General features: G+C 42.2%; 1 protein-coding gene across 2 annotated transcripts; it reads right to left on the reverse strand.

Moving 5' to 3' along the window:
- Positions 1–4737: 4737 nt before the first annotated feature.
- ugp2b (UDP-glucose pyrophosphorylase 2b) lies at positions 4738–27630 on the reverse strand. 2 transcript variants are annotated; one of them, XM_028990157.1, is made up of 10 exons: positions 27358–27630; positions 26187–26314; positions 24881–24988; positions 17257–17442; positions 13558–13691; positions 10183–10480; positions 9823–10020; positions 7809–8051; positions 6464–6568; positions 4738–6380 (listed from the first exon to the last, which is right to left on the reverse strand). In XM_028990157.1, exons 2-10 carry the CDS (start codon positions 26283–26285, stop codon positions 6273–6275), a joined length of 1479 nt encoding a protein of 492 aa, XP_028845990.1. In that variant the 5' UTR covers positions 26286–26314; positions 27358–27630; the 3' UTR covers positions 4738–6272. The 2 variants fall into 2 exon arrangements, with proteins under 2 accessions (XP_028845990.1, XP_028845989.1); XM_028990156.1 differs by lacking the exon at positions 27358–27630 and adding an exon at positions 27062–27300.
- Between the last annotated feature and the right edge of the window lie 60 nt (positions 27631–27690).

Here is a 27690-nt window from a genome sequence, read left to right on the forward strand (position 1 = left end):
CACCACACTTGGTGAGCAGTGGGCAGCCATGCCAGGCGCCCAGGGAGCAGTGTGTGGGGACGGTGCTTTGCTCAGTGGCACCTTGGTGGCCCCTTGGCGGATCGGGATTCGAACAGACAACCTTCTGATTACGGGGCCACTTCCTTAACTGCTAGGCCACCACTGCCCATATTAGCACAATGGTATCAATATTTTCACTGTTCTATTTGTGTACCATGTTCCAAATGCTGCTCCGCACACATCAACGTGACCCAGCCTGTTTGGTACCCTGGGCAAGCAGCAGCTCCGTACCAAAGTCAAACACCCACCGACCCCCAAACAGGTTTAGTGCAGTTAGTGTGAGGCATTATCCATGATGCACATCTTATGACATTTTATAAATGCCTACTGTAGCAGGTAGCCCTTTTTTAAATGCTTTTGGCCCAGGAAGCTACCACATACAAGATCATATGGCGAAAAAAAAAGTTTTTGTGTTAATAATTGTTATATTCTCTCCAGTTATTGTGACTGGAGACAAGGAAATCCTAGACAGCCTTTCCATTGCTTTTTATACTCATTTATAATCATCCTTTACAATTCTAGAAAACATTTTTGCTTATGATGGCCTGAAAAATGCATAAAATAAATAAAAGGCATAACTGCTTTAGACCACATGGTGGCAGCCCAGCAAACAGAACTGTACGGCACATGCTGCAATCAAAAGGGTTGGGTTGAGTAGAGCAGGCCTGACAAATCCTTTGACTCAGATGACTATTGACTGTGGCTGCTCTTCACACGCTCACACCCCTGCCAAAACTGAGGGCCAAGACATATTCCAGAAAGAATGACATAGTGGAAAACTGCCCCGCCCATTCACATATGAGACACGGTTTTTAACCGATGGGGCGTGGAGGAGTCCTGGGCCGGAATTGCTGACTCACGCGTGGGGACATTGCGTAGTCACAACGAAGAAGCCTTTCTCAAGTTTCACACCACAGATTGCTGCTGCGCCTCAATCGGCGCTTATGTAACTGGAGGGAATTAGTGAAGGCCGAGGGAGGGAGGCTGGTTTTACAGGACAACCACGTGCAAATTCAGGCAGTGTTTCATATTTAAATGGTGGGATTAAACTGTACATGTTTTTAAATTAATTAACGCAACTGCGCTTCACTGTCCACCTGTGTAGGATGGGGGGGGGGGGGTCGCTCTGGATAAAGGCAGATAAATACTGTAAATGTAAGACTAACTCAACCAAAGCATCAACATAGCTAGTCGCTTGATCCTCATCAGCACTATTTACTTCCAGTCTCAGTTCCCATCCGGTGTGAGCGGTTGGACAAACTTGACTGCTTCTCATGAAATTTGTCTGCGTCCAGCTTTGGGGAACAAGAAAGCAGAATTTTAAATTTGGCCAACTGTTCGTCATCTGGAGCAGCGCAAACCTAACAGCCAGACTGTTCTGATGCTCATATTGGAAGAGGGCAAAAAATCTCTCAATATGCATTTCACATTTTGAATAAAATGTAGTTGCTGTTTACTATTTTTAAATGAATAGACGAGTCACAACTCTGCATGAATTGAAGGATCTTTATGCCAACAAAGATTTACAAAATGCAAAGCAGATGTGAGTTGCACTGTTTTTTCGTGTGTGTGTGTGATCTATATAAATCTTAGCATGAAAGTGTGTAGTGTGCTCTTCAGCTTGAGAACTGGGTCAGCCTGTCTCCAGGGCTCAGGCCCCTTCAGGTCTTCTCGCGCGCAACCAGCATGCCAACACCATGTCATCGCCAGCCTGTGAGAACAAGCAGTGGAGAGGGTGCTCCTGACAATCACATTTTTTATGTGGGTGACCTGCAGCCAGTCCCCGGGGGTCTTTATGAGGCTGGACCATGGCCGTGCGCTTCACAGTCATCGAAACGATGTGGTTCTCGTTTAAGAGGTATTTAACAACATTCAATGAAAAACTTATTTTGTCCCTATTTTATGTTTAAGGGTCTGTATAACTAGACCAAATTTCCCAAATTAGCCCTGTACACATATTAGGCATCATAGATTCATACCGTATTTATTGAAATGATACAATAACTTTTGGCAGAGACAGTTCTGACATATGGATGCTTTTGCAGAGTGAGAACAATTTCCTGCTGTGCCTGTCGTAAAGTCCTTTTTTTATTCTTTCTTTCAATTACCAAACATAAAATGTCAGATCAATTGAAGTTTTTACAAAGAACAGGAGTTGATGCTAATGTATTCTGATACACCTTAGCCTGTTCGAAAGGATTTTTATAATGAGATCATCCTTCTCTTGAGAAATTAGTATAGCCCTTTTATCATGGGGTACAAACAGATGAAGGAGTTTACATCAAGTTAGTCCGAGAGTTGGAACTTCAAAGATTTAATCCCCTAACTCAGGAATACAGGGAGTGCAGAATTATTAGGCAAGTTGTATTTTTGAGGAATAATTTTATTATTGAACAACAACCATGTTCTCAATGAACCCAAAAAATCATTAATATCAAAGCTGAATGTTTTTGGAAGTAGTTTTTAGTTTGTTTTTATTTTTAGCTATTTTAGGGGGATATCTGTGTGTGCAGATGACTATTACTGTGCATAATTATTAGGCGACTTAACAAAAAACAAATATATACCCATTTCAATTATTTATTTTTACCAGTGAAACCAATATAACATCTCCACATTCACAAACATACATTTCTGACATTCAAAAACAAAACAAATCAGCAACCAATATAGCCACCTTTCTTTGCAAGGACACTCAAAGGTCTGCCATCCATGGATTCTGTCAGTGTTTTGATCTGTTCACCATCAACATTGCGTGCAGCAGCAACCACAGCCTCCCAGACACTGTTCAGAGAGGTGTACTGTTTTCCCTCCTTGTAAATCTCACATTTGATGATGGACCACAGGTTCTCAATGGGGTTCAGATCAGGTGAACAAGGAGGCCATGTCATTAGTTTTTCTTCTTTTATACCCTCTCTTGCCAGCCACGCTGTGGAGTACTTGGACGCGTGTGATGGAGCATTGTCCTGCATGAAAATCATGTTTTTCTTGAAGGATGCAGACTTCTTCCTGTACCACTGCTTGAAGAAGGTGTCTTGCAGAAACTGGCAGTAGGACTGGGAGTTGAGCTTGACTCCATCCTCAACCCGAAATGGCCCCACAAGCTCATCTTTGATGATACCAGCCCAAACCAGTTCTCCACCTGCACCTTGCTTGCGTCTGAGTCGGACTGGAGCTCTCTGCCCTTTACCAATCCAGCCACGGCCCCATCCATCTGGCCCATCAAGACTCACTCTCATTTCATCAGTCCATAAAACCTTAGAAAAATCAGTCTTGAGATATTTCTTGGCCCAGTCTTGACGTTTCAGCTTGTGTGTCTTGTTCAGTGGTGGTCGTCTTTCAGCCTTTCTTACCTTGGCCATGTCTCTGAGTATTGCACACCTTGTGCTTTTGGGCACTCCAGTGATGTTGCAGCTCTGAAATATGGCCAAACTGGTGGCAAGTGGCATCTTGGCAGCTGCACGCTTGACTTTTCTCAGTTCATGGGCAGTTATTTTGCGCCTTGGTTTTTCCACACACTTCTTGCGACCCTGTTGACTATTTTGAATGAAACGCTTGATTGTTCGATGATCACGCTTCAGAAGCTTTGCGATTTTAAGAGTGCTGCATCCCTCTGCAAGATATCTCACTATTTTTTTACTTTTCTGAGCCTGTCAAGTCCTTCTTTTGACCCATTTTGCCAAAGGAAAGGAAGTTGCCTAATAATTATGCACACCTGATATAGGGTGTTGATGTCATTAGACCACACCCCTTCTCATTACAGAGATGCACATCACCTAATATGCTTAATTGGTAGTAGGTTTTCGAGCCTATACAGCTTGGAGTAAGACAACATGCATGAAGAGGATGATGTGGACAAAATACTCATTTGCCTAATAATTCTGCACTCCCTGTATAACTGACTTGCTTTGTTTAGTTGGAGCATGAGTCTATTGAGTGATACGGAGTGAATATAAGAGCTATGATGTTCGAATGTAGATGCACAGAAGACCCTGGTCCTGTTAATATTCAGCATAATCAACATCCATTTAGCTTGAACCCCATGGGGCAGGAAACCGGACGGCAGTGCATTACCAAAATTAACATTAATCATAATCCTGAAGGCAAAATGCAATCTCAGTCATGACTGCATACTATTTTAGTTTACCTCTTGTTAAAACTCTCCGTCCATCCAATTTTGCCATTGGCTTTAGTCAAGGGTGGTCACTTCATTGGTGGAGGCTGGATAGAAAGGAAATTACTGGACTAAATAATCTGATCTCATCTATGTAGAGACCAATCCAAATTCTAACAAATAAGTCCCTGGATCAATTTACTATAGACCTGCTGGTTACTTGTTCGGCATCTCTCAACCTTGCCCTCCAACACTGACCTCCAGGTTATCTTTGAAAGGTTGTATGATAAATTAATTTAAGGTTAAAGGACCAATCTGATATAACAATTTTTAAAAAATAGAATTTAAAGTTCGTAATGTTTCAGATTTTTTTGGTTCTGTATTGGCAACGTTTTATGGATATTCCAGCACACGTTCTTTGTATATTATGAATGTGAATTTGAACTTTGAGGTACTGGCATTATCTGATGTTTTATTAAGCCCAGTCACATCAATCATTTACCTCATCTCCAACTAAAATGCTTATTGATGATAAGAACACCACCATTAATGACATGGTTATATCATATATAGAACAAAAGTTTAATAACACAGTAGGAGAATTCCTCCAATTAAATCCAGTCACTTTTTAAACAATTAAATTCCTGGTACTACACGTTATTTTAAATGATACATATATTTAGAGAATTGTTTTAAATGGTCATTGCACGCATTGCACACATGTGCAAAAATGTCAATCTGGCATAAGAAATGAACCCATAAAATTCCAACAATCTTGCCAATTTCCATATAATTAGGAGTTGCAAATGGCCCAATACCTTGCGTTTTTGAATATGCGCTGCACTGCATGTGCATCTTCCTATTGGACCCCATGCACCAGTCTCTGCTTCCTGAATCAATTACCAACACAGCACACAAACAGACCCAAGGAACCGAACTATTTGTTCTCAGTATGTCTCCAAGACAACTACGATTTCACAGTCTCTCGGGTTCTGGGAGAGTCGATTCTCAAAATGGTGATTAGCGCAGCGCTACGGGAAAAGCGGGAGTCCAAAGGAGTCCTCAGGATTTACAGAAATAGACAAGACATGAATAATCTGATTGGTAGGTATCTGTATCTTTAGCGGAGTTTCACATTCACGTTCAAAAAATAAACGTAAAAAAAAAAAAAAGGCCTAATTGCGAAGTGCAGTGAATAGCACCATTTTTAAAAAAGCGCCCCTATGAAGCTCTGTTTTCAAGACCACAGACCAACAGGTGAAATCTAGACTTGTCATGTGTGGGTCAGATGGCTCGTGGTCCTGCTGCCGTTCAGGAAATGAACACTGCCTGTTGCATGGGCCGCTACACCTGCATTACCTTGCCCACTGCAGTATAAGCACTTCCGGTGTGAAGGAGCTCTGGAAGGACCTTGAGCGGTCCAATCCTGAATTCATGTCTGCGGTCGAGGCTGTGCTTCCTGCCGCAACGCTCTGCTAGGCGGCCTTCTGCTGTACAAATGGAAGTATAGACATGATTTCATGCTGCCTGCCTTTACCATTAAAGCCCCCCCACCTCCCACAATTCTCTGCTGCCACAGCATCAGGGACGAGTGCAGAGCTGGTTCTGTTTAATCCATATTGCACTTTATTTCGCTCTAAGGACAGAGCTGGAATCCAGGCGAGGCTCAGTGACGTGCAGCTGGAATTGTTACTGTTACCAAAGAACACTTATTGCTTGCAGATTCCTTGTCTGTGGACAAAGTTCACATTTCACAAGTCATGATTCTTAAAAAAAAATATGATAATTGGTTCTTTTCCTGGCTAAAGGAAAAGAACCACGCCCCATCTGACACGGAAATACTACCTCTGATCTATCCGTGATGGTCCAGCAGGCATGTGAACAGTGAACATATTACATGAATGAATTACTGAGACTGAGGTCTGCAATATTGTGTAAAAATGTCAAAACAATAAAATAACAAGGCTACTACAAAATATATATTTTTGACTATGGATCCGGAATGGTTGTGGAATTGTGTTGCATTGGTGGCACAAGTCTCTTCTTCCTGGTATAGAATGCAGAGAATCAGCCAGACTGGGTCATGTTACAGAAGGCCTCAGTGGTCCAGAATGCGCAGATTGCCCGACACAATCTTATTCTCCAGCATTGAGCCTGCTGGGATGTCGATCCGGTCTCCGTGATTGGCGATGATGATGACTGTTCCCTGCAAAACAGCAGTAAATGTTAATAATGATACTTACATGCCAGCTCTTGCGAGGACCTAATCGGTGAGAAATGCATTGTTACCTTTAAAGAGACGTGTTTCCCAAAGGTGACGTCACCTGATACAGTGAGGTGATCAAGTTCCAGCATGTCTGGAATACTCTCAAACCGTGCCAAGTACTCCTGGACCTGCAACAAAATAAGTATAAAAAGTACCCTGTAGGGGTCTGTTAAAGTTCCCTGAGACGTACCGCTTATAAACTACTTATATAATGTTGCTTATAATTCAAGAAAATTAATATGTATGGAATGACAATCAGTTACTGCATCAAAGTTATTTTTAAACTCTTAAATAAGTAAGTGTAAGGGAAGTGCTGTACATTCTAATGTGCAAGTAAACATGCAACATGAACATAGTGAAAAGTCTAAACTATTGGTCATTTAATACAATGCAATAACATAGTTAACATAGATTTGCAGCAGATTCTATAAATATGGGTGGCATCTCCTCTACAAGCCACTCCGAATTGGACTGGGTCAGCTAAAAGCTAGTGCTCAGGGAGTTAAGAGAGTAAGACAATTAACAAGGCAAATAGAGTGAAAATGGGGAAGGTGACCGCTGTGGGCTGGGCCAACAGTCCAGGGGCTGACCGTGTTTCAAGCAGTCATAATGTAGTAAATATAACAGAAACAACACGGCGCAGGGTTGCCTTCTTCCGTTCTGTTTTCTGAGGGCATCTTAAGAGACCCAAATCACAGTCAGGTTAGTCTATTGTCCCCTGAGGCACCAGAAAACTGCTGTGTAGTTAAAATTGCCGGGAGAAAGAAGTGCAGAGAAGCACTTCATTGACTACCTGCACATGTGTGTGTGTGTGTGTGAGAGAGAGAGAGAGAGAGAGAGAGAGAAAGAAAGAAAGGTCATTCACACTTTATTGATTTCTGCCATTGATCTCCAGCTGCAGAATGTGCAGGGCTGCGCTGGCTCTGTGATGTAAGGTTCCTCCAAGTTATTATTGGCCTGCTATAATGAACACACCTTTATTAACCGAGAGCGGCCTCACGGTATGCCGGACGCATTCAGAGCAGAGATGAAATGGAGGCTCACGTGAATGATAGCGATGAGGGCCATTACGAGAGCGCTGAAGTAATTCATTACTCTGTGCAGGCAGAAGGACTTCCAACAGCTATGCGAACCATGCAGAGTTAAGTGCTTTATAAATACGGTCCTTCAACTGCTGTTAGAGGCAAAAAGGTTCCCTGGACGTTTGATTTTTTTTTTTTCTTTTTTCTAAAGGCTATGTCTTGCCTGAAGCACACTGTGCTCTATAAACAGTCTCCCACTTGGAAGGAGCTGTTTAAAAAAAAAAAAAAAAAAAAAATGACAACTTGATTAATGCGAGCAGCAGTGCATGCGTCTACAACAGGGTACCTTGGTAAAGGAGCTGCCCAGTTTGACGTGAGGCGTTGTGGGGAACTCTCTCTTTTGGCTCATGGTGAGAGATCCAGCCTCCAGGCAGTACAAGTTGGACATGACCAGCAGCAGGTCCGATGTTGTCTTCACCGGCAGGAAACGGCTGCGGGGGACGTTGATGCCCAGCGCGTTGTCAAAGCACTTGATGGCAGCACCGACCGCGGTCTCCAGCTGGATGACGTTCTGTCCACCATCTAGGGTCTGTCACCAGGGAGACAGCAGGAGGCATGGGAACACACACAGATCATTACACACTCTGGCTTCCAACGATCTCTCTCTCTCTCTCTGACAGATTGATATACAACCCTTTATTTGAAACACTCAGACCCGTAACGTCAAAGCTACTGTCGTATCTGAGAAGTTGTTACTGGCAGGTAGCAGCAATGTGGAACAGCAGAAAAAAAACATGCCTGCCTGTTCGCAAGGCAAATACTCACCACCACCACCATTAATTGGGTCACAACGAGCGCTTATCTGATGCCACTAGGCAATCGAGAGGCCATTTACAGCCTGAGAATTTTCTGTATTTTTCTCCTTCCCCAAAGCCATTTCATGTGATCAAATGGGGTCATCCATATTTTCCCCAGCATCCTATATTCCCCTAGATTTATATGGCACATAATTTCCCAGAGGAACACAGACTCTTTAGTATTCTGTCACATTTGACCTGGAACACCACAGATGTAAAACTGGATCTGTTGTGGCTAGCCTTATTACAAAAAATGTGGTAAAACTTAAAACTGGAGGGTTAATGTCTGTTGTAATAACAGTGACTGGAGAAATCCGTACCCTGAAAACATTTAGTTCAACTGAACTAAAGAGCGTCTTAGGCTTTTGCAGAAATACTGCTCATGTGAAGTAGATGGCGTGCCAATGAAGTGTTCAAAAGATATTTGAGATACAGTGCATTGGAGGGGTTTAGGTGTTTTCACTATTCTTTACTAAATGTGGAGACAACCTATCTGCATGTCTGGTTTGGTAAAGGTTCTGGGATGATCATAACAGGGATCGCCCTTGTAATGTACACTGACGGCACTTGGAACAAATAGGTATGTGACTTTCAGCAATTTGCACAGAATATATATTCCACCAAAAATATACAAAAGGAGAATGGAGAAGTCTGAGCCTAGGGACAAGAAAGACCGAACTACCACACATACAGCTAAGATGAGCATCAGTGGGCAGAGACATTCCGCACTTTCCTACAGAAACAATGGGAACCTCGTCACTAAGTTCTGGTTTGGCAACAGCTACCTACATTTGAATACAGATCTATTCTCAAGGTTACCTTCAATAAAGCTCTCCAGGGCAGGACTGCATAAAAACAGACGGAACAAGAATGCACACAAGAAATCCATTTGTGTATTTATACTGAATGGGAGGAGTGCAGTAGAATGCTTGGAATGCAGTAGGCTTTCATATTCACAAAATTTGCATGTATTAATATGAATAAAACTACAAATATGAATAAAGGATAATATTATATTATCAATATTTATAATCTATATTAAATCTTATCTTTTATTTTTTTTTTTTTATATCTAAGGAGAAACCCTAGGCTACAGAATAGTTCCAGTAGCTGTATGTAAACGTCTTTCATTTATCTGACACTTCTATATTAATGGCAGAACCAAGTTAAATATGTTAGACAACAGGAAAAGCCTGACCGGGAGGAGAGTTTACATGCATTTTTTCAGTCTGAAAAGAAACTAAGTGATGAATACACTGGACTAATCTCTACCAGATGCCAGACGAGGACGTTGGATCTTCAGAAGTAATGTGAATGTGGCAGTGAATGCACATTTGTTTTCTTCCTTTCTTACTTCTTTGCTACCTTTTATGTTTTTATATGGTCTTCTTTCTCCCGGCAATATACATTATAAGTATTTTAATGAACAGTTTTCATTACTATATACAGTGATGACTGGTGATATTGATGTAATTTATTGACAAGCTCATGTTCCTCCCTCACCTTGGGATTTACGATGATCTCCATGTCCATAGCATTCTGCTCTTGCAGTCTCTTAATGGCAACCAATGATATCCACAGATTGTTTGTGTTGAAGATTTTGAACTTGGTGACAGACTTAAACTCATCCACGTGGGTCTTGGGCACCTGGGCGATCTCCAGCAGTCTCAGCTTCCTGTCGTACTCTATCAGTGTCCCACCCTGGGTCAAGGCAGCAAGTGGGATTTTAGTGAAATGTGCAGTCATGACTAAAGCACTCTGGACTTATCCGACTAGTTCCAAAGTGTATAGTACTTCCAAAAATAAAAAATAAAAAAGGCTTTTTCCGAACTCAAGCCGAGTGAAAGAGGATAGGGCACTCACCTTAACGTCTGCCCTGGTTTTGTCTGTGACCTCCATGATAAACTCACACCGTTTCCCATTGGGTTGGCTCACAAGGTGGTTGAGGATGTACAGGTCAACTGTAGCCCCCAGGTTGTCAATGTTGGACACAAAGATGTACTCTTTCCCTTCGGCGATAAGTTGGTCCAGCAAACCCGAGTTATAGAAGCTAGCGTAGATGTCCCCGTGGCCCGGAGGATACCAGACATCCCCGTTCTCTCCTGTCATCGCCATGTCTTTTGCCACAGGCAACAGGGACTCTTTGTTGATCCTTGGATACCTGAAAGAAATATAGAGCAACATTTGTACAATTTGTCCAATAAAAAAAAAAAGTGGAGATTACATAAAATGTGTGTATTTTGCAACTGTTTTTGCAGTGTACATTAATAATATAAGTAAGTAAGTAAGTAAAGTGAAGTGATTGTCACATGTGATACACAGCAGCACAGCACACAGTGCACACAGTGAAATTTGTCCTCTGCATTTAACCCATCACCCTGAGTGAGCAGTGGGCAGCCATGACCGGCGCCCGGGGAGCAGTGTGTGGGGACGGTGCTTTGCTCAATAGCACCTTGGTGGATCGGGATTCGAACCGGCAACCTTCTGATTACGGGGCCGCTTCCTTAACCGCTAGGCCACCACTGCCCCATAATATTAACATTATAGCATACACAACACTACACAATTTCCAAAACCCAGAATTTACTTTTATTATATAAAATAAACAATTATTAAGTCCTACTAAAACCCGACACAATTGTTCCTAGACACAAACAATGTGTGACTATAGGTATTATTTCATTATGCAAGATTGCAGCTTTGACAGTTTATGTCAGACAAATGGTTTGGATAAGAAAAACTTTTTAAGCTTTTTTACTACTTGAAAGTGTCAGATCCAAAGGAGTCTGACACTTTCAAGTTGTTGTTCAAATATTTATGGACACCTATAATTCTGGAAGAACTAAGCACCTCATAACCAGGCAATTATGTGACTGAATACTGCAATAACTCCACAGACTTTGTGGGAAACAGAGTTGGGCGCTATCGTATCTGAGAACGTTTGGCTACAGGCCTGGGCAACACAATAATCTTCCACTAACTTCTGGACTTCTACTGGGAAACCTTTATCCACTTTTTCATTACTCCAAAACCGAAACCTAAACATACTGGGATTTGGCCAGCCTGCTGGAGGGACTGTGGAGAATCCTTGGCTGATCAGGCTTATGTTCTTTGGTCTTGCCCCACCATACAACCTTTATGGAAGGATGTGGCAAGGGCTATTGTAAAAACTCTAGGATTTAACATTGATACGACATTCACCTCTCTGTTCCTTGGTTATATACCTGAAGAATTTTGCAGAGATGAGGCTTGCCTCCTAAAGGTCCTATTAGCAGCTGGGAAAAAGGCAATTACAAAATGCTGGCTTCAGAAAATTTACATTAACATCATTAACCATCGGCATCTGTTTGAGCAGCTGACCTACAATATACAGCTCCAAAGGGAACAAGGACAGACATACTCGGACATAACCATTTACATTTACGGTTACGCCATTTATCAGACAACCTTTTCCAGAGCAACTTACAATCAGTAGATACAGTTCCCCCTGAAGCAACTTAAAGTATCTTTGGAAAAAGAGGGCTGAAAATCCCCTTTTGGTGATATCTCAATTAAATGGCATGAGGGTGGTAGTAGCCTAGTGGGTAACACACTCGCCTATGAACCAGAAGACCCGGGTTCAAATCCCACTTACTACCATTGTGTCCCTGAGCAAGACACTTAACCCTAAGTTGTTCCAGGGGGGGACTGTCCCTGATAAATGCTATTAATGTAATTGGCAAATACGGCTAAAGGCCAACGTAAATGTAATATGGCTTGTGATCTCCTACAGAAGGCAGATCATGGCCAAGATATGTATATGCTATCCAGGCCACAGAGTAACAGAGACACACCGAAAGCTTTATCCAGGACAAAAGCCTCTAAGTACACATAAGTGCCATGACAGTCACCGCCAATGAGTTTGGGCAATCAAAACGATGAAATCAAAGTTACTTTCTTCCTATGTGTAAAGTTCAAAGGATGGATAAAGTACAATTGCATCCCCAGAGGTGTGGTTTGTGGGCTCGCACATAAATTCCTCCCCAAAATTGCATATGAAATATTAACATATGCCCATTATTGCGGGAGAGCATCATTAATTTTTAATACCTTGTTACTGCTTGGAGTCAGCCCACTGCAGGTCAATACATTCATTGTACATTATGATGGGTGCATAAAGTGCAGCCATATCCCTGCACACCGGAACAGAAGGCTCCTAGCGGGTAAGGAATACAGACCCGTAATCGGAAGGTTGCCGGTTTGACTCGCGAACCGCCAAGGTGCCACTGAGCAAAGTCCACGTCCCCACACACTGCTCCCCGGGCAACTTTCATGGCTGCCCACTGCTCCCTCAGGTGATGGGTTAAATGCGGAGACCCCATTTCACTGTGTGCACTGTTGTTTCATGTTCCTCACACAGAGACAAACACATCAGATGTGGCAGAAACGTTATCCCCCAAAGGGTCCAGTCAGCAGCTCGCTGAGAGGCAGGGACGTCAGGGACGTCACCCATCGACCCGTTTGGGCTGTGTGTGAATTGCTTTAGAGCAACACTGCCGGTGCCACGGTGCACGATCAGTCAGCTCTTATCTGCTACACCGCTTACAAACAGCGAGAGGTAATGCAGTGTCTCGGCTCTAGTGTTCTTCTCTCCTTGATGAATGTCGCCATTGAAAATCAGCCGGATACATTTTTACTTCTTCGGCTTTCAAACCCACGGGAACGATTTCACATTCGCTCACTTTATGTGTGCGCGGTATCAGTGCCTGCAGCAGGGAGCTTCTTTTAAGAGCCAGTATAAATCTCCATGCATTACAGCCATCGCTCTGCTTTTTGCAGACCCTTCTGACAAGGGGAAGATTAGGGAGGCGGAATCTCCACATACTTCAATCAACTGACTGAGAACCAGTTGAGCAACCAGGAAGTATGGCCTGGAGAAGGGTGTGGGTTGAAAAGATTTTGGAGATTACCGCCAGTTCTGTCTCTGCAGAACTCAAGAGCTGTCGAGACTCCTTTTGATCGCTGCTTCCCTTACTTGTCATTTAAAAAATAAATAAATAAATAAATTCACCTTAATTTCCTTCACTTAAAAGCAAATTAAAATTGAGCTTCAGGCTTTTAGCCAGTTTTTCTGATGTTTATTCCTTTCCCCCCCAAAAAAAAACTTATTTAACTTATTAAATGCTTCACAAAGAACTGAAACCTGAGTGCTGCGAGCAAGAAACTGAAGAAAGACTAATGTCTGCCTGGCTGAAGTACCTGCTCTGGTTGAAGGTGTGTATCTTGACCCTGTGGTGTGTGTACTTCTGCAGGATTTTCTTAGTGTCCTCGTCTGTGTTAAAGGAATTCATGAGAACCAGAGGGACGTCGGTGTTGTAGGTCTTGTTCAAGTGCTGAGGGAGGGTAGGGGGTAATGGGGGTGGTGGAACAGAAAAAGAAAAATAATTAGACATTTGAGAATGGAAACCATTTGGCGCCCTCAATGTGTATTATGGTGAAGGCTTTGAACAGAATAAACCAAGTAGAAGGTCGAGGAAAAAGCAAATGAGTTTAATCACTGAGCCGTTGCACAAGATGCTGTATGCCAGTCACATTACACAACACAGCCTTTCGTGGTGAGGCTGACTCAAGCTGGATGTCTGGGAGGAGGGGGTTATGTGTGAACAGATGGGGAATTTTAGACCTTTGCTTCAGCCAGATGTACCGTAAGACTACCAGAATATATAAAACCCAGCAGGATCTGTTCATGCATTCAGCCCTGGATTGTGTGTATATATTTTTTATGAAGGAATCAATCTGCAAGGCACAACGTGAACTTTTGGTACCGCACAAATAAACCAGTGCTTTTTCCATTGTTTCCAAGGCCCAGTGTTGCAGGTATGTGTATAGATCAGTATTTAAAGGGACAGTCCCCCTGCAACTATTCATAATTTTATGGAACAAATGTTTAATGCACTTGTCATTGTATAACATGACAAAATCAATATATGCAATTACAGAGACAAATTATTACTGTCCGGTGTACAGAAGCATATTATTATTTACATATTACCAATGAAAATGACTGTAAATATAAAAAATATGATCTATGACTGAATAAAGTATAGCAGGCTTATGGCAGCTGGGAGATTTTGTTCCAGTCTGATTTGAAGCATGTGTTCAATAAGAGGAATTACTGTGCTGACACAAATATAAAACAACCCCACCTTTGTCAAGACTAAGTTTTGAGAACAAAAGGCTTGTTTCTATATGTAAAATAATTTTACTGGAATGTAATGGTGATAAAGGCATCATAGTTTTGATGCCTTCATGAAAATGTTCATGAAAATAAAGAAAACACTTGTCCAAACTTTTGGCCTGTACTGTATGTAATTTAGACAAGTAAGCACATACTCTAATCAGCAACTGGGCCGATGAAGTGCAGTAATGAGCTGGATAGAATTCATCGAAACCAGGAGGAAAGACAGACAAAGTGGTGGTGGGAGGGAGAATAGAAAGACGTGAAGCAGTTTGTTTGATCGCACAGCCAAGATTGACCTGCTGCAGCAGCATCAAGATGCAAGTCCCAGAAGGATCGAGTGGGCGCACCTCTGAACGTCTCTCAAACACCCGCCTACACCTACCCCTCCCTCCAACCCAGTCATCTCAAACACAGAGAGCCCTGTGTGCGTCAAGTCCCAATCTCACAGTCCCTTCTCTGCCTCACTGTATTTGCCTTAGGATAAATAAAACCTGTGTTCTTTATGGAGTGAAAAGCCAGCGGCGAGAGTTTGGAGCACACAGGGGCATTGCAACCCGGTGCTTGTAATTCGGGGTTCTGGAGAAGAGGGCACTTTCCTCCAACAAGGAAGCCCTATTTCTGCCCATCAATTTGACAATCAAAGGTTGCACTGCTGAGTTTCTGTAAGCCAGATCAACCATGTACCATGATCACCCAGCTCTATATCGTGATGTGTTCCTGACATCTAAATACACTGAGCCGGTTCATTATCTTCATAGAATATGGCAGGATGTACTCTTAAGTTTAACGCACTTTATTACCATTGTAAAACACAAGGAAATCATTGCACCCAAAAGTGAATTTAAAGAAAATGAAAGTCGTAAGATGGTAAAATGAAGACACAGACAGTGGTTAATTTCAAACCTCCACAGCAATCCAGTCTCAGTCTAAGACAGTCTAAGTTTTTAATATATGTTATTATATCTCAGTGACTTTTTTGGGGGTCTTCCTGATTAATTAATCCTCATGCAAGGATCTACAACTGACTAAAATTTCATGGTTTATGTGATGTAATTTGTGTTATGTTTGCTTACCCATGTGCTGTGTATTTACACTGCATGTTTTCATATGAAGGGGGGTGGGAGCCGACTGCTGCTTCAGCCAGACACCACTTTCATACCACTTTCAAGGGCATAAACAAGCTTTTCAACCATTGGACACTCAAGACTCAAAGCTCCATTTGCTCTCTCTGCTCAGAGGGGTCTGGTTTAACATTTTTTGCAAGACAGATAAGTTCTTTGTGCACAGAGACACAGTTCAGGCAGCTGCAATTAAAGATGCCTCAAGAAGCCACAATAACAATTCACTGAATTGCATACCGTTTTGCCATGGGTTATCTGCACATTTATTCAAATGGAAATTCATTTTGCAAATGACAATCCAATGTCCAAAGTGCTGATGCAATACTTTATTAATTACAAATAACAAATCACTCAATTGCAAATGATTTTGCAAATTTATTTGTACATTTAGTGATGTTGTTAGTTAAGACCCACCTTGATGAGTGGTCTGACAGTTTGCAGTGAATTTAGTGATTTTTTTATTCTATTAATATTTTTTTTTATTAAATTAATAAAGAATTGCATCAACACTTAAGACATCGAATCACCATTTGCAAAATGAATTTCCATTTGAATAAATGTGCAGAAAACCCATGGCAAAACAGCATGCAATTCAGTGAATTGTTATTCTAGTTTTTATTCAAAATCCTTTTTGTACTCCAAATTGAATTACGGATCAATTGATTAATTTGTCTTTCCATTGGACAATTGAATTTATTTGAAATTATCCTTGTTAATGTGTTGAATTTGACTCTTACACCAGTTCTCATTTCACAATCTCATCCACCATCTCTAAGTCATTGAAGATGAAACAGAAGCTGTGTCTTCCTCTGTCTACTGGTATGTTTAGCAATAAAACTAACAAAGTGGAATATAAAATTGAGCTGGAGTATAAATAAAATACATGATCTGTAGTAGAATTATGTTTTTCAAGATGAGTGCACAAATAATGTAAAATATGATGTGTCATTATGCATTAATCCTACAGTGCTCTCGTTCATACAAAATGGGTATGTGAAGAAAATACTCTAGAAGAACTCTGAAATATTGTCTGGAGAATGAGGTCAATACTCTGAATATTGCTGTACATGCAATGGAGTCAGGGATAAGTGATGATTTATGAGAAGAGAGAATCATGGGATTAAGGCATGAAAAACTGAACTTGGTTTTTAACTGATCGTTAAAATGTCTTAACAGGTTAAAGCCCTGGAGTAATGTGCCCTCATAAGACTCTGTTCTGAGATGAGCAAATCAAATCACTAGACCATCAAATCCAGCTGGTCTCCAATTTAGGGCCAGTTTTATACATTCCTTTCAAACTCGGTTACAGCGGCTGTTCAGACACGATGTAATGAAACGACTGTATGAGAATCCTCAACAGCTCCACCATGTAAAGCCTTTGGTTAACAGCTGTGATCTCTATTCTAAAGGCAAACACTACGCTATGATCATTACTGCTGTTATAAATCAACTTTTAGATAATTACACATCAATCAATAAGTTCATGGGTCAAAAATGTTTTTCCATCCTTACAGTGACTGGTTTGAGTGGGGATTTAAAAAGTCTCTCATCTAACTAATAACTTAAGAACTTCAAAAGGAACTTTCTCATTCTTACCTCAATCTGCTGGACGGTCAGGTCCAGGAAGGTGTTCTCGTTGCGGACGCTGATGAGGCTCTTGGGGCCCTTGCAGCCCATGCTGGTGCCCAGGCCACCGTTGAGTTTGACCACAACCAGTTTATTCAGGCTGTCCGCCACGCTGTCGGGGAGGCCTCTGGACTTGATTTTATCATATGGCTGAATCTGAGGAGGAGAGGTAACATCATGTACAGTAACAGCACAAGACACTCTCTACACACTATGGTGTAACTTTTTTTTTTATCTTTTAAATCAATATCTGATTTCCCAACGAGAATTCGTTTCCTGCATTACTAATCGATTAAGAAATTTCCGTGTTCCACCTACAAGACTTGTTTGAGCTAACCAGAAATAAAGTTAAATAAGTTGGTCACAACTCAATCCGGAGTTCCATCATTTCAGGCTGAACTGTGCACAGTTCTTCCAGTTAAGAAAACAAAAAATCAAAAATAAAATCCTCGGTTGTCATGTGTGAGATGGAGCTGACGTAGCAGCAGGGTGCAGGCGTGGTGTGTAAATAGTAACGTAAGTAATGTGAGCCATGTGCAGGGGGGGCTGGGATCTGCCAGCTAGCACACATCCTCCTCAATTCCTCCCTCCATTTTTCTCCTCTCCTGCCTCACTTCCCAGCATCCCCCCGGGTGATGAGGATACCGCAGACGCCATCCAGATGATGAAGAAAAAAACACTCTTGCCATGATTCACTCGGTGTGAATATGGAGCCGCGTTACAGCACGGAGGGCCAAGGAATTAGTGAGAAGGAAACGCAGAGTGACATTTGCGGCAGAATGATTCAGGAAATGAGCGACGCTGTGCGACTTTAGCAGAGGTGTCAAAAGTACACACATTCTTTACTCAAGTACAAGTATAGATTCCTGTGTTTAAAAAGAATCTAATAAAAGTTGAAGTATTGACTGAAGTTAAAGTAAAAAAAAAAAAACAGGCTCTAAAACATACATAAGGTATAAGAGTATAAAAGTAACTTTGTGAAACCAGAAAAATTAAGTGAAACGATATCAAAAAGCTTAGTTGGCCAATCTTTTCTAAACACATTCAAAAAACAAAACTGCTGTAAAAGATTGGGGGATTGCAAACTCAATATCCAAAAACATTATACATACATATTATCAGTCAGATTTCTAAGACTAAACAGTAACAGTGAATGCATAACCTATGACTAAATTCAATTTAACAGCAAGAGGTCATGTTTAGGACTAAGTGCTGTGTGAGAACTAGCCACATCATTGTTCGTGTGTGTGTGTGTGTGTGTGTGTGTGTGTGGGTTGGTGGGGAGAGGCAAGCAAAAGACACAGCCAGTGATGTGATCTTTAACATGTCATCATTCAAAATTCTGAGTCCCTTTAAAAATAACAGGTAAGTAACTACAGAGCCACATGGTGTAGAAATGTGTAAGAACAGATAGTCTACAAACAACCAGGTTTCCACAGAAATCTGAAGCCTCTTGTAAACATGAGGAGCGTAAGGTATACCCACCACATCCGTACCAGAACCTTTTTTTAACCATGGAGACGGGTCTGTATGTGTGTCGCTTCAAAAACTGGGGGGTAGCACAGATATGCGCAACATTAACTGCCACAGAGTCGCAGTCTGGTTTTAGATTTTCTTTCTTCTTACTCGCTTTACATTCACGGTCTTGTGCACGTAAATACAAATTCACCGGTTGCTGTAGTCACGTGTCTATGATGATGTGCGACAGCAAGGGCAGGAGGTAAAAACATTTACATCATTTATTAGATGTCCTTATCCAAATCAGTGGTTACAGGGACAGTCCCCCCCTGGAGACACTTAGGGTTAAGTGTCTTGCTCAGGGACACAATGGTAGTAAGCGGGGTTTGAATCTGGGTTTTCTGGTTCATGGGCGAGTGTGACCCACCAGGCTACTACCATCCTGAAGTAGCCTAGTGGGTAACAGTACATGTCTATGGAGGAAAGCGTTGTGAGTCCTTATTCCGTCGATGGGAGTAATGACCCCGGTTTGCAAATGTAGGCTGTAGTATGGATATGGGTACTCATGTATAAATAAATGTACAAAGTAAAAGTCAAAAGTTGTCACACAAATAAAGAGCAAAGTAAAGTATTGATACCCAAAAAGTACAGTAATGAAGTATTTGTACTGTTAATTCCCATCTCTGGGAATTATATAATCACCTTAGATTAAATACAGATCAGGGATGTCACCAGAACTGCTACTTACGGTGCTGCCTTGGTATTTGGTAGTACATTCGAATGGTGTTGGTGAACACTGAAGCTCTGTTATTATTACATCCCCAACACAGGAATGAAAACATTCACGACATAGCAGTTGAGAAATGAAAATAGATTTCAGACATTTCTAAAAGGAATTGCCTAACTTCCCAACCACATATCCACACCCACCATCCACACCATCTTAAGACACACAGTTAACAGTTGTGATGCTGTTAAAGATACACTTTAAAGATGCGGAAGAATCATCATGGATATCCAGAACAGCTTCTCATGCTTGGAAAGGACCATCATCTCACAAGGGATCCATACATCACTCCATCATTTCACAACCCTGTTCATCAGGACAGCAGGGAAATTTGCAGCCGATAAAACCTGGGGAGCAGACTGAAACTTGGGGACCACAGCAAAACGCTGCACCGAGTAACATAAAAGTACCAATTAGCTCCAACCAACCTAACAAACTGGATAAACTTCACCCATTCTTGTTGGAGCACAGCCTGCTGAGGGTCAGATTCCTGTTCATGGATTAAGCCTAGTCCATTTACATTTACAGCATTTATCAGACGCCCTGTTACAGGGACAGTCCCCCCTGGAGCAACTTAGGGTTAAGTGTCTTGCTCAGGGACACAATGGTAGTAAGTGGGATTTGAACCTGGGTCTCCTAGTTCTCCACTAGGCTACTACCACCCCACTACCAGTCCTAGACTAAAAGAGAACTTCAATGGAAATCTTTTAGTCTAGGACTAGTTTTAATCCATGAATGGAAAACTGACCTATCATCTCTAAGACAATAGATGTTTTGTTGTGTAATGGCTGTATTCGAAGCATAAGCATATATAGCAGTATGGTTGAGAGAGGATGGGAGTGTTACGTCCCTGGATGTTTAGCTAGCTGTGTTTTTGTGTCCTGTCTCTTTTAGGTTGATTTCGTGGGAGGAATTGAAGCAAACCAGCTCTGCCTATTGGTCAGCCCTATATTGGTATATAAAGGGACTTTGGATGGTGATAAGGAGGTCCCACGGGGTCCACGGAGATCTGTTGGGGATCTCATTCATGTGTCTTGTTCCTTACAGGCTGTACTGATATTGGTTATCTGTACTGAGTCCGCTGTTTTATTGTACCTGTTAGCTCGCTTTGTTTGGTTGTCTGTGTAACAGTGGACCTCCTCCTCTCCACACCCTTGTCGCGTTTCTTAGACCCCTAGACTTAGGAACGTGACAGGGAGGTAAAGAGGAGTTAATTCCTGCTCAAGGTCTCCAATATCCTGTTTCCAGGTGCACGAGCATGACCAGGGTCAGCACTGTACTTTTAATCCAAGTACCTCCACTGTGAACCCAGGTAGAGCAAAGTGGAGATGAGAGGAGAGGACACATTGTGTGCTGCGCTGCTGTGTTTCACAATGACAATCACTTCTCTTTCATTGTCTTTCATCTTAATACACTATATACACCTTACTTTACTATTTGAACTTATTTGGTTTGTATTCTTCAGTAATTCTGAAGAATTACTTCTATTTCCTAAAAATTTCCTGTGAAATGTTTAGAATTTTATTAAACAACAAACATTGATATTGTAAAGGATCCTGCTCCACCTCCCTGCCCACTGGGGGCACATGGGCACCCATGCGCATGACCACCAGGAAGCAGATGGAGCAGAGGTCGACATCCCGTATAACTATCGGACCGATCACACCGTATGCAGACTTTCTTTTTCGCACGACTACTCGTTTGAAATTGATATGGAACCCCGCCCGAAAATCATTGTATTGCCAGCCACGCTCCACTGACAGCGTTCCCCCTCCACCCCCAATACAGCTGTAGTACATTTATTACTAGGGGTGTTACAAAATATCGATCGAGCAATAGATTCTAATATTTTACGTGGCAATATTGGTACACCAAATATCAATATTTTTGTATTCAAATTTAGTCCAAAATTCAGTTCTGAATTATGTTGTTTTGGCTGAATTATTAATGTAATGTGATCCATAAAGATCATACACCGCATTTTGTGTATCAGCTCTGTTTTTACATTTTCAGTGACTTGTAGAATATGACAATATGTACAGTATCACAATATAATCGTATTGTGACCCATGCGTCACGATTGTGAGATGCTTGCCAATACACACCTATTTATTACAATGTCTGAAGTTACACTGGACGAATACTAAACTGAATAAATCTGCAGTGGTCCAAGGAGACATCCAACAGTCAGATACTGATAATTGTAGAGTGGGTCGGATTCTGCACTGTCTGACACTGTGGGGAAGTACAATCAGAATGGGTGCTATTGAGCCCTGCTTCCGGAACATTGGCAAGCTTGTCTGTGTGTGTGTGTTTCGTGGTGGTTATCAGCACAAGCAGGAAATTACAAATGTTTGTTACATGCATTTCAGGCTTATTATCCCAGGTCCTCACAAAACGATGAATGCAAACATTTGTGTGTCCTCACTCACCCCTACCAGCTGGCCAGCTACCAACATCTGCTGTGAACCAGAACTTTACAACCTGTCAGTTGTAACACACACACACACACACACACACTTCCAGCCTAATCAGAGCTTCCATACAAATTACAATTTCCTCCAGACTGATCTACAGTATACCAATTAAAGTCCTGTCTTTGATAGGTGGTATATGACAACGCTTTCGCAGCCGGAGTGTGTGGGAGATGTGAACCTTATCTTAAGGAAGTCAACTCTGAAGTGGTCTTTCTAGCACAGAAGGCTTTCAACTGGTTTCTTATTTAAAAGAAACACAATTACTGAAGTCACCTTCATTTTACGATCAGCCTGAGCATCCCTGCCCACCCCCAATACACAGAACCAATAAACCTTAAACTGTCCAGCAATCAGTGTAACAATGTCCTTGTGGAGAGGTGGTCCTCCAGCGCTGCCTTTAACCTCAGGAGATGCACAATGCACCACAGAAGAGCAGATCACTGCTCATTAGCTCAGCTGCTGTTAGCCTTCACAGAGGTCCAGAGGTCTCTGCTCCAGCAAAGAAGGAGCCAGAATAAACGGTCATGTTGGAAATCCACCATATAGTTTAACAGCAAGTATTATATGTGTGTGTGCGCAGTGTGTACGCATGTGCGTGTGTAAGTGCTAGATTTGTCTGAAATACTTTTTGAATAAGCGGGTTTTCACCTGCTTCTTAAAGGTGGTGATAGTCTCGGCTAGTCGTGTGGAGGAGGGCAGGTTGTTCCACCAGCCAGGGTCAACAACGGAGAACAGAGTTGATTGGAATCGGAGACCCCGTGAAGAGGGAATTTTCAGTCTCATTTCATTTGCAGATCTGAGAGAGCGAGCAGGAGTATAGCTAGGTAGTATTGTATTGATATAGGAGGGTGCAGTTCCATTTAAAGCCCTGTAGGCAGCATTTTAACTCAATGCGAGCAGCTACTGGGAGCATTTTGGCGGATTGAAGATGAGACGGGCTGCCATATTTTGGATCATCTGGAGTGGTATAAATGGTATGCGATGTAAATTTGGCCAACGGGAGAGATTAATATACCGTCTATGGATTTATGTCGCAATATAAATTTTATGCCATATCACACAGCCCTTCCCACCTTCCTCGTGGTTTACTGCCTTCTTACCTGAAACTCTGTTAATCTGTAATCCAATCCAGTGGATTTTCAGGAGTAAAACCTCACACTTCACCAACAGTAAGAAAATATTATTAGTTTTAGGAAGGGAGTGCAATGGTTTGTTAGAAGTCCATTGTGCACAATATTCTCTCTCCCTTGTTCTAACTTTAGGAATTGTACAAGATTAATGGGGACAAATACAACTCTGACCAGCCAAACCCTGTTGCCAAACCTACAAATTAGCACAACGCCTCTATAGAAATAACTGCTGAACACAACAGTGTTGCCAGATACAAAAAAAAGAAGCCATTTCATGCAATCATTTATTTTACGGAAAGAAGCCATTTGATGCAATCAGTTGTTTGTAGCACAACTTACGTTCACCATCACCCGTCATTTGCCAACATTGCACATATAGTTGTAATGATGTCTAATTCAGCTGCATTCGCCCTTCCAACCATCGCTCATCTTTAAAAGTCACCTAGGAACCACACTTACAATTATTGTGTCCCTGAGCAGGACACTTAACCCTGAGTTACTAAAGGGGGACTGTCCCTGGATAATGGTGTCTGATAAATTCAGCAAATAAGTTTTTTTATATAGTATTCTTTACTGGAACATAATTTACCAGTCTTGGTTCAAAACGCAACTCACAAACACGGATTAAAAAACCACTGCATATGGTAATGGTGAATACTGGACCATTTTGTCTAACAGTATTTTAAACTTTTACACTGCGAACTCATTGTGAACTGGTGAGGCCCGGTAATGCCAGCACAAATAGATAATACAATGCCATTTATGGCCATTGACATTAAGCAATAGACTGAACAATGCGATTTATGAGCATATGAAAGAAGACGCACACACACATTTCGATTTCGATTTCTATAGAAATCGAACGAGAATTGCTGGTGTCTTCCCATTGTAAGTCGCTTTGGATAAAAGCGTCTGCCAAATAAAGTAAAGTAAAGTAAAGTAAATGTGCTAGGAGCACAGACACATGCGCAGAAGAGGCCTCTGCTGGCGTATCCTTTTTAGGTTTTATTGATGGAAACTCCATTGAAGAGTGGACTTGGGGACGAATCACTCATTTAGGAGTATTGAGGGAACGCCCGTTGGAGGACAATGAAACTGTATATAAGGTCCGGGTTTGGTTGAGCAAATTGTGTGCACCCACAGGACCACGGTTGCTTTAAATCCATTCTCCTTTTGTGAAAAACATTTTGACTTAGGCTCACAACCCAGTTTCTCCACTCCAGCTACAGATTAAGTTTTCCAAGCATGTCATATCCAAAAAAAGAACAGAAGCGATGAAGAAATTTCTGGCTGGTACTTATTTCCTTCTTTCCCACAAGCTTTCCTGTTCCCTGTTCAATACTTTCCTGTTGCCTGTTAAGCCAAAAAATGAGATGAGGTAATTTTAAGTAGTTTTTGAGTAGTTGGACGGATGGTTAAAGTACAGTTCCCAGCGTTTCTGTCTCAACTAATAAAAAGACCACCCATTAAAACCCAACCCAACCACCTCAGCTCCCCAGCAAACACCCACACCCACTGTTCTCAAACAAAACTCAGTTTGTTAAGTTTAACTCAAACACCATTACTTAGGTTAATAAGGGTCTCTAAACACAAAGATCCAGTTTGGGGCAAATGACGAAAATCCGCAAGACCAATGAATAATCTTCAAAGCTTTGTTTCTTTCTAACAGAGTGGATTTATTGGTCTTCAGAAAAAGACATTTACATTAAACATTAATATAAATAAGATGTTTGGAATCTCACCGAATCTTCTGGTGGTCTGTTGATCTTGGCCCATTCTACCGAAGGTCCTTTGACCTGCAGAAATCTGTGGAAGAGATTCTTGAATCCTTCAAAGTCCTTTCTGGACACCTGGTAAAAAGGAAAAAGAAGACATTGAGTTAGAAAGAAAGCAGTAAGCAACTTCTAACATTAATCCATAGTAAAATGGAATATAATTTTTTTTTTTCGAGCCTGAGAGTCATAAACATATAGTTGTACTCAATTAACCAATTTAAATAAGATAAAAAGGTTCATTTTAGGGTGGCTACAATTTAATAATGTAATAAATATTTTCTGAGACAGTCACCATTCCTAGGGAAAGACTCACAGGATCTTTACAGCAAAGGCAAAAAAATTGTTGGTCCCAGAGAAGTCACCTGAGCCCATGAACTGATCACTGTCCCACAGCCTTATTACATGGCCAACAAAATGTAGCCTGAAGTAGACAGGCTCACGTAAAGAGTGAAGGCCACTCCTTTACTAAGTATATAGAGCCTTGTCATTAGGCATGTCACCATGAGCACCGCCCCCAAAAAATATATGACCGGCTTAACAAATAACAGTAGTACAAGCCTATTTAACTAGTTTTGTAGGAATTCTGTTTATTTCTGACAGTGATTACTGCAGTCAGATGCTGCACTGCATTAATAATGCTAACTACACTGCATTTAAACATACAGTCTTTATAAATCATTCATATAATGTAAGGCAGCACCTTGCACACATGAATTTTGAGTTCATTACTTCATGCAAATTTCATGATCTGCTGACAGATTATTCACGGTTTAAGGCAGTCACTCTTCTTACAACCATTGATGACATATATTAATATATAGCACATATTAATAGTGATTCAAAAATAAATAAAACGTGGCAAAACAAAGGAGAACGATGGCGAGTGAAGCCCAGAATAAGCGGGCAGGAATAAAATAAGCGTGGAGAAAATAATGGAGTGCGACAGTGATGTTGAGCGAGTGTGTGGGAACAAAAAAAAAAAGTGCAAGTAAAAGTAAAGCCGAGATAAGATTTTTGCCAGCGTGGGGAAACTAGATCATGTGGGTCTCACCCCTTAGCTAATTGAATAGCACTGGCTGCTGTGAAACCTCTCCAGAGCCTGACACCTCATTCATCAGACTTGGCCCAGCACAGCCGCTCTGCACGGAGCTTCTCTGGACAAAGATGGATTATCTTCTACGGGCTCGCGGGCGGACCCCCTCTCACACGAAAACGCCACAGCGGCCATTTAAAATGACACTTCTTCCGGCCGGGTTCGCGGTGAGGTGCGTACCTCGGCTTCGGCCTCGGCGGCCGTGCTCTGCAGCTTCTCCAGCTCGCCGTGCATGGAGCTCTCCAGCTGCTGCCGCATCACTTCCTCGAACTGAGCCATCCTGGAGTTGGGCTCCCTTTTACTCAGACCTGCGGATGGCAAACGCGCATTTTAACGGCAACCCCATTTCAGCCGGACCGCAAACGTGTGGATGTTAGTTTTTTGGGATAAATAAACCAGGAAAGGCTTTAATTCGGCATCATTTATGTAGTGATGTACGAGAAAAAAAAAAAAAAAAAAACACAAAAAAAAAAAACAAATGACAGCTATACGTGTCAATAAAAGGTCACCAGAGGCCTCAGCCCTTCACGACCCTTCAACATGACGCCCAATGACGACCACTGGTTTTAATCAACGGTGTAATTTACTGCGAGAAAAGAGATCCTGCCATAATGCCCCCACGCCATATTAATACAATATAATAAAAAAACAAGAACCACCAACATATTTAATCTGACACATTTCTACACACAATTCATCAGCCAAGAGGTGTTCTGGTTTGGACATTCTGCATCACTTTATCCAAAATAACAGGAGGGCTCGGCTCACATCAACGCCGCAACAGAATATTAGTCTCTCTTTTATGAATATGGCGAGAAATAAGGTTCGTCTGGATGCGGGCAAGTAGGGAACATTACAAATGCAAAAAATAATGAGAATAATTTTGTCAATAACTGTTCAATAACCAATCACGGCGACTAGCGTGACACAAAAGAACACGAAATGCACTTAAAGTGAAAGAAAGTCCGCTGCTGTCACAGGAACCGAAGCAACTTCATAACTTGAGGAAGATATTCATCTTAAACCCGAAAAAAATTAAACCCGCCGCAACTCACCTTCGACATAAAACGACATTCTACGTAAAGTTCGGGGAACGGAGGTCGACGGCCCGGCTCGTACCGACGCCAGCGGGCGACTAACGAAGCGCGGTCATCTCGACAGGAACATCGCTCGCCCTCCTCCGCCCTCCTCCGCCGCGGCGGCGGGACGACCTTCAGCCGGAACGCCCACCGCCCCGCGACTCCCGCGTTCCCTGCGGCCAGAACGGAGGGACGGACGCGGCGCAGGCCCCGGGGTTGTGTTATCCGACTCGGGGTGCGAGCTGGGGCGACTGTCGGGGGTCGGGCGGTACCTCGGGATGCTGCAGGCGGTGCGACGCTCGGCCTCTGCGGCGCTTCAGGCCACGGACGACGGACGAGGCGGTGGCGTTAAAACCGCGAGGCGCGAAGTCATGGATGTCGAGCTAAAAACGCTCCAAAAATGATGTCGGCGGCCACGGAAGCGGCCCTGCGTTTCCCCCCCCGCGGCTGTCACTCGTCACTCGGGGCCGAGCAGGAGCTTTACACGGCGGCCACGTGTTATTCGGGCCCGCGGGCGAGACGTATAAAACTTACGCTTTAAAAAAAAAAAAAAAAAAAGTGAAATAAGAGGAAAAAGGGGGAGTCCGCACGAATTCCAGCTCTCC

The sequence above is a fragment of the Denticeps clupeoides genome, chromosome 8 (assembly GCF_900700375.1).
Source record: "Denticeps clupeoides chromosome 8, fDenClu1.1, whole genome shotgun sequence".
NCBI lineage: Eukaryota > Metazoa > Chordata > Actinopteri > Clupeiformes > Denticipitidae > Denticeps > Denticeps clupeoides.

Coding starts and splice junctions, on each gene's coding strand:
- ugp2b (XM_028990156.1), bottom strand. Junction 17,443..24,880: donor ACAGACCACCAGAAGATTCG/GTGAGATTCCAA, acceptor TCTCCTCCTCAG/ATTCAGCCATATGATAAAAT. Junction 10,481..13,557: donor CACACCTTCAACCAGAGCAG/GTACTTCAGCCA, acceptor TATTTCTTTCAG/GTATCCAAGGATCAACAAAG.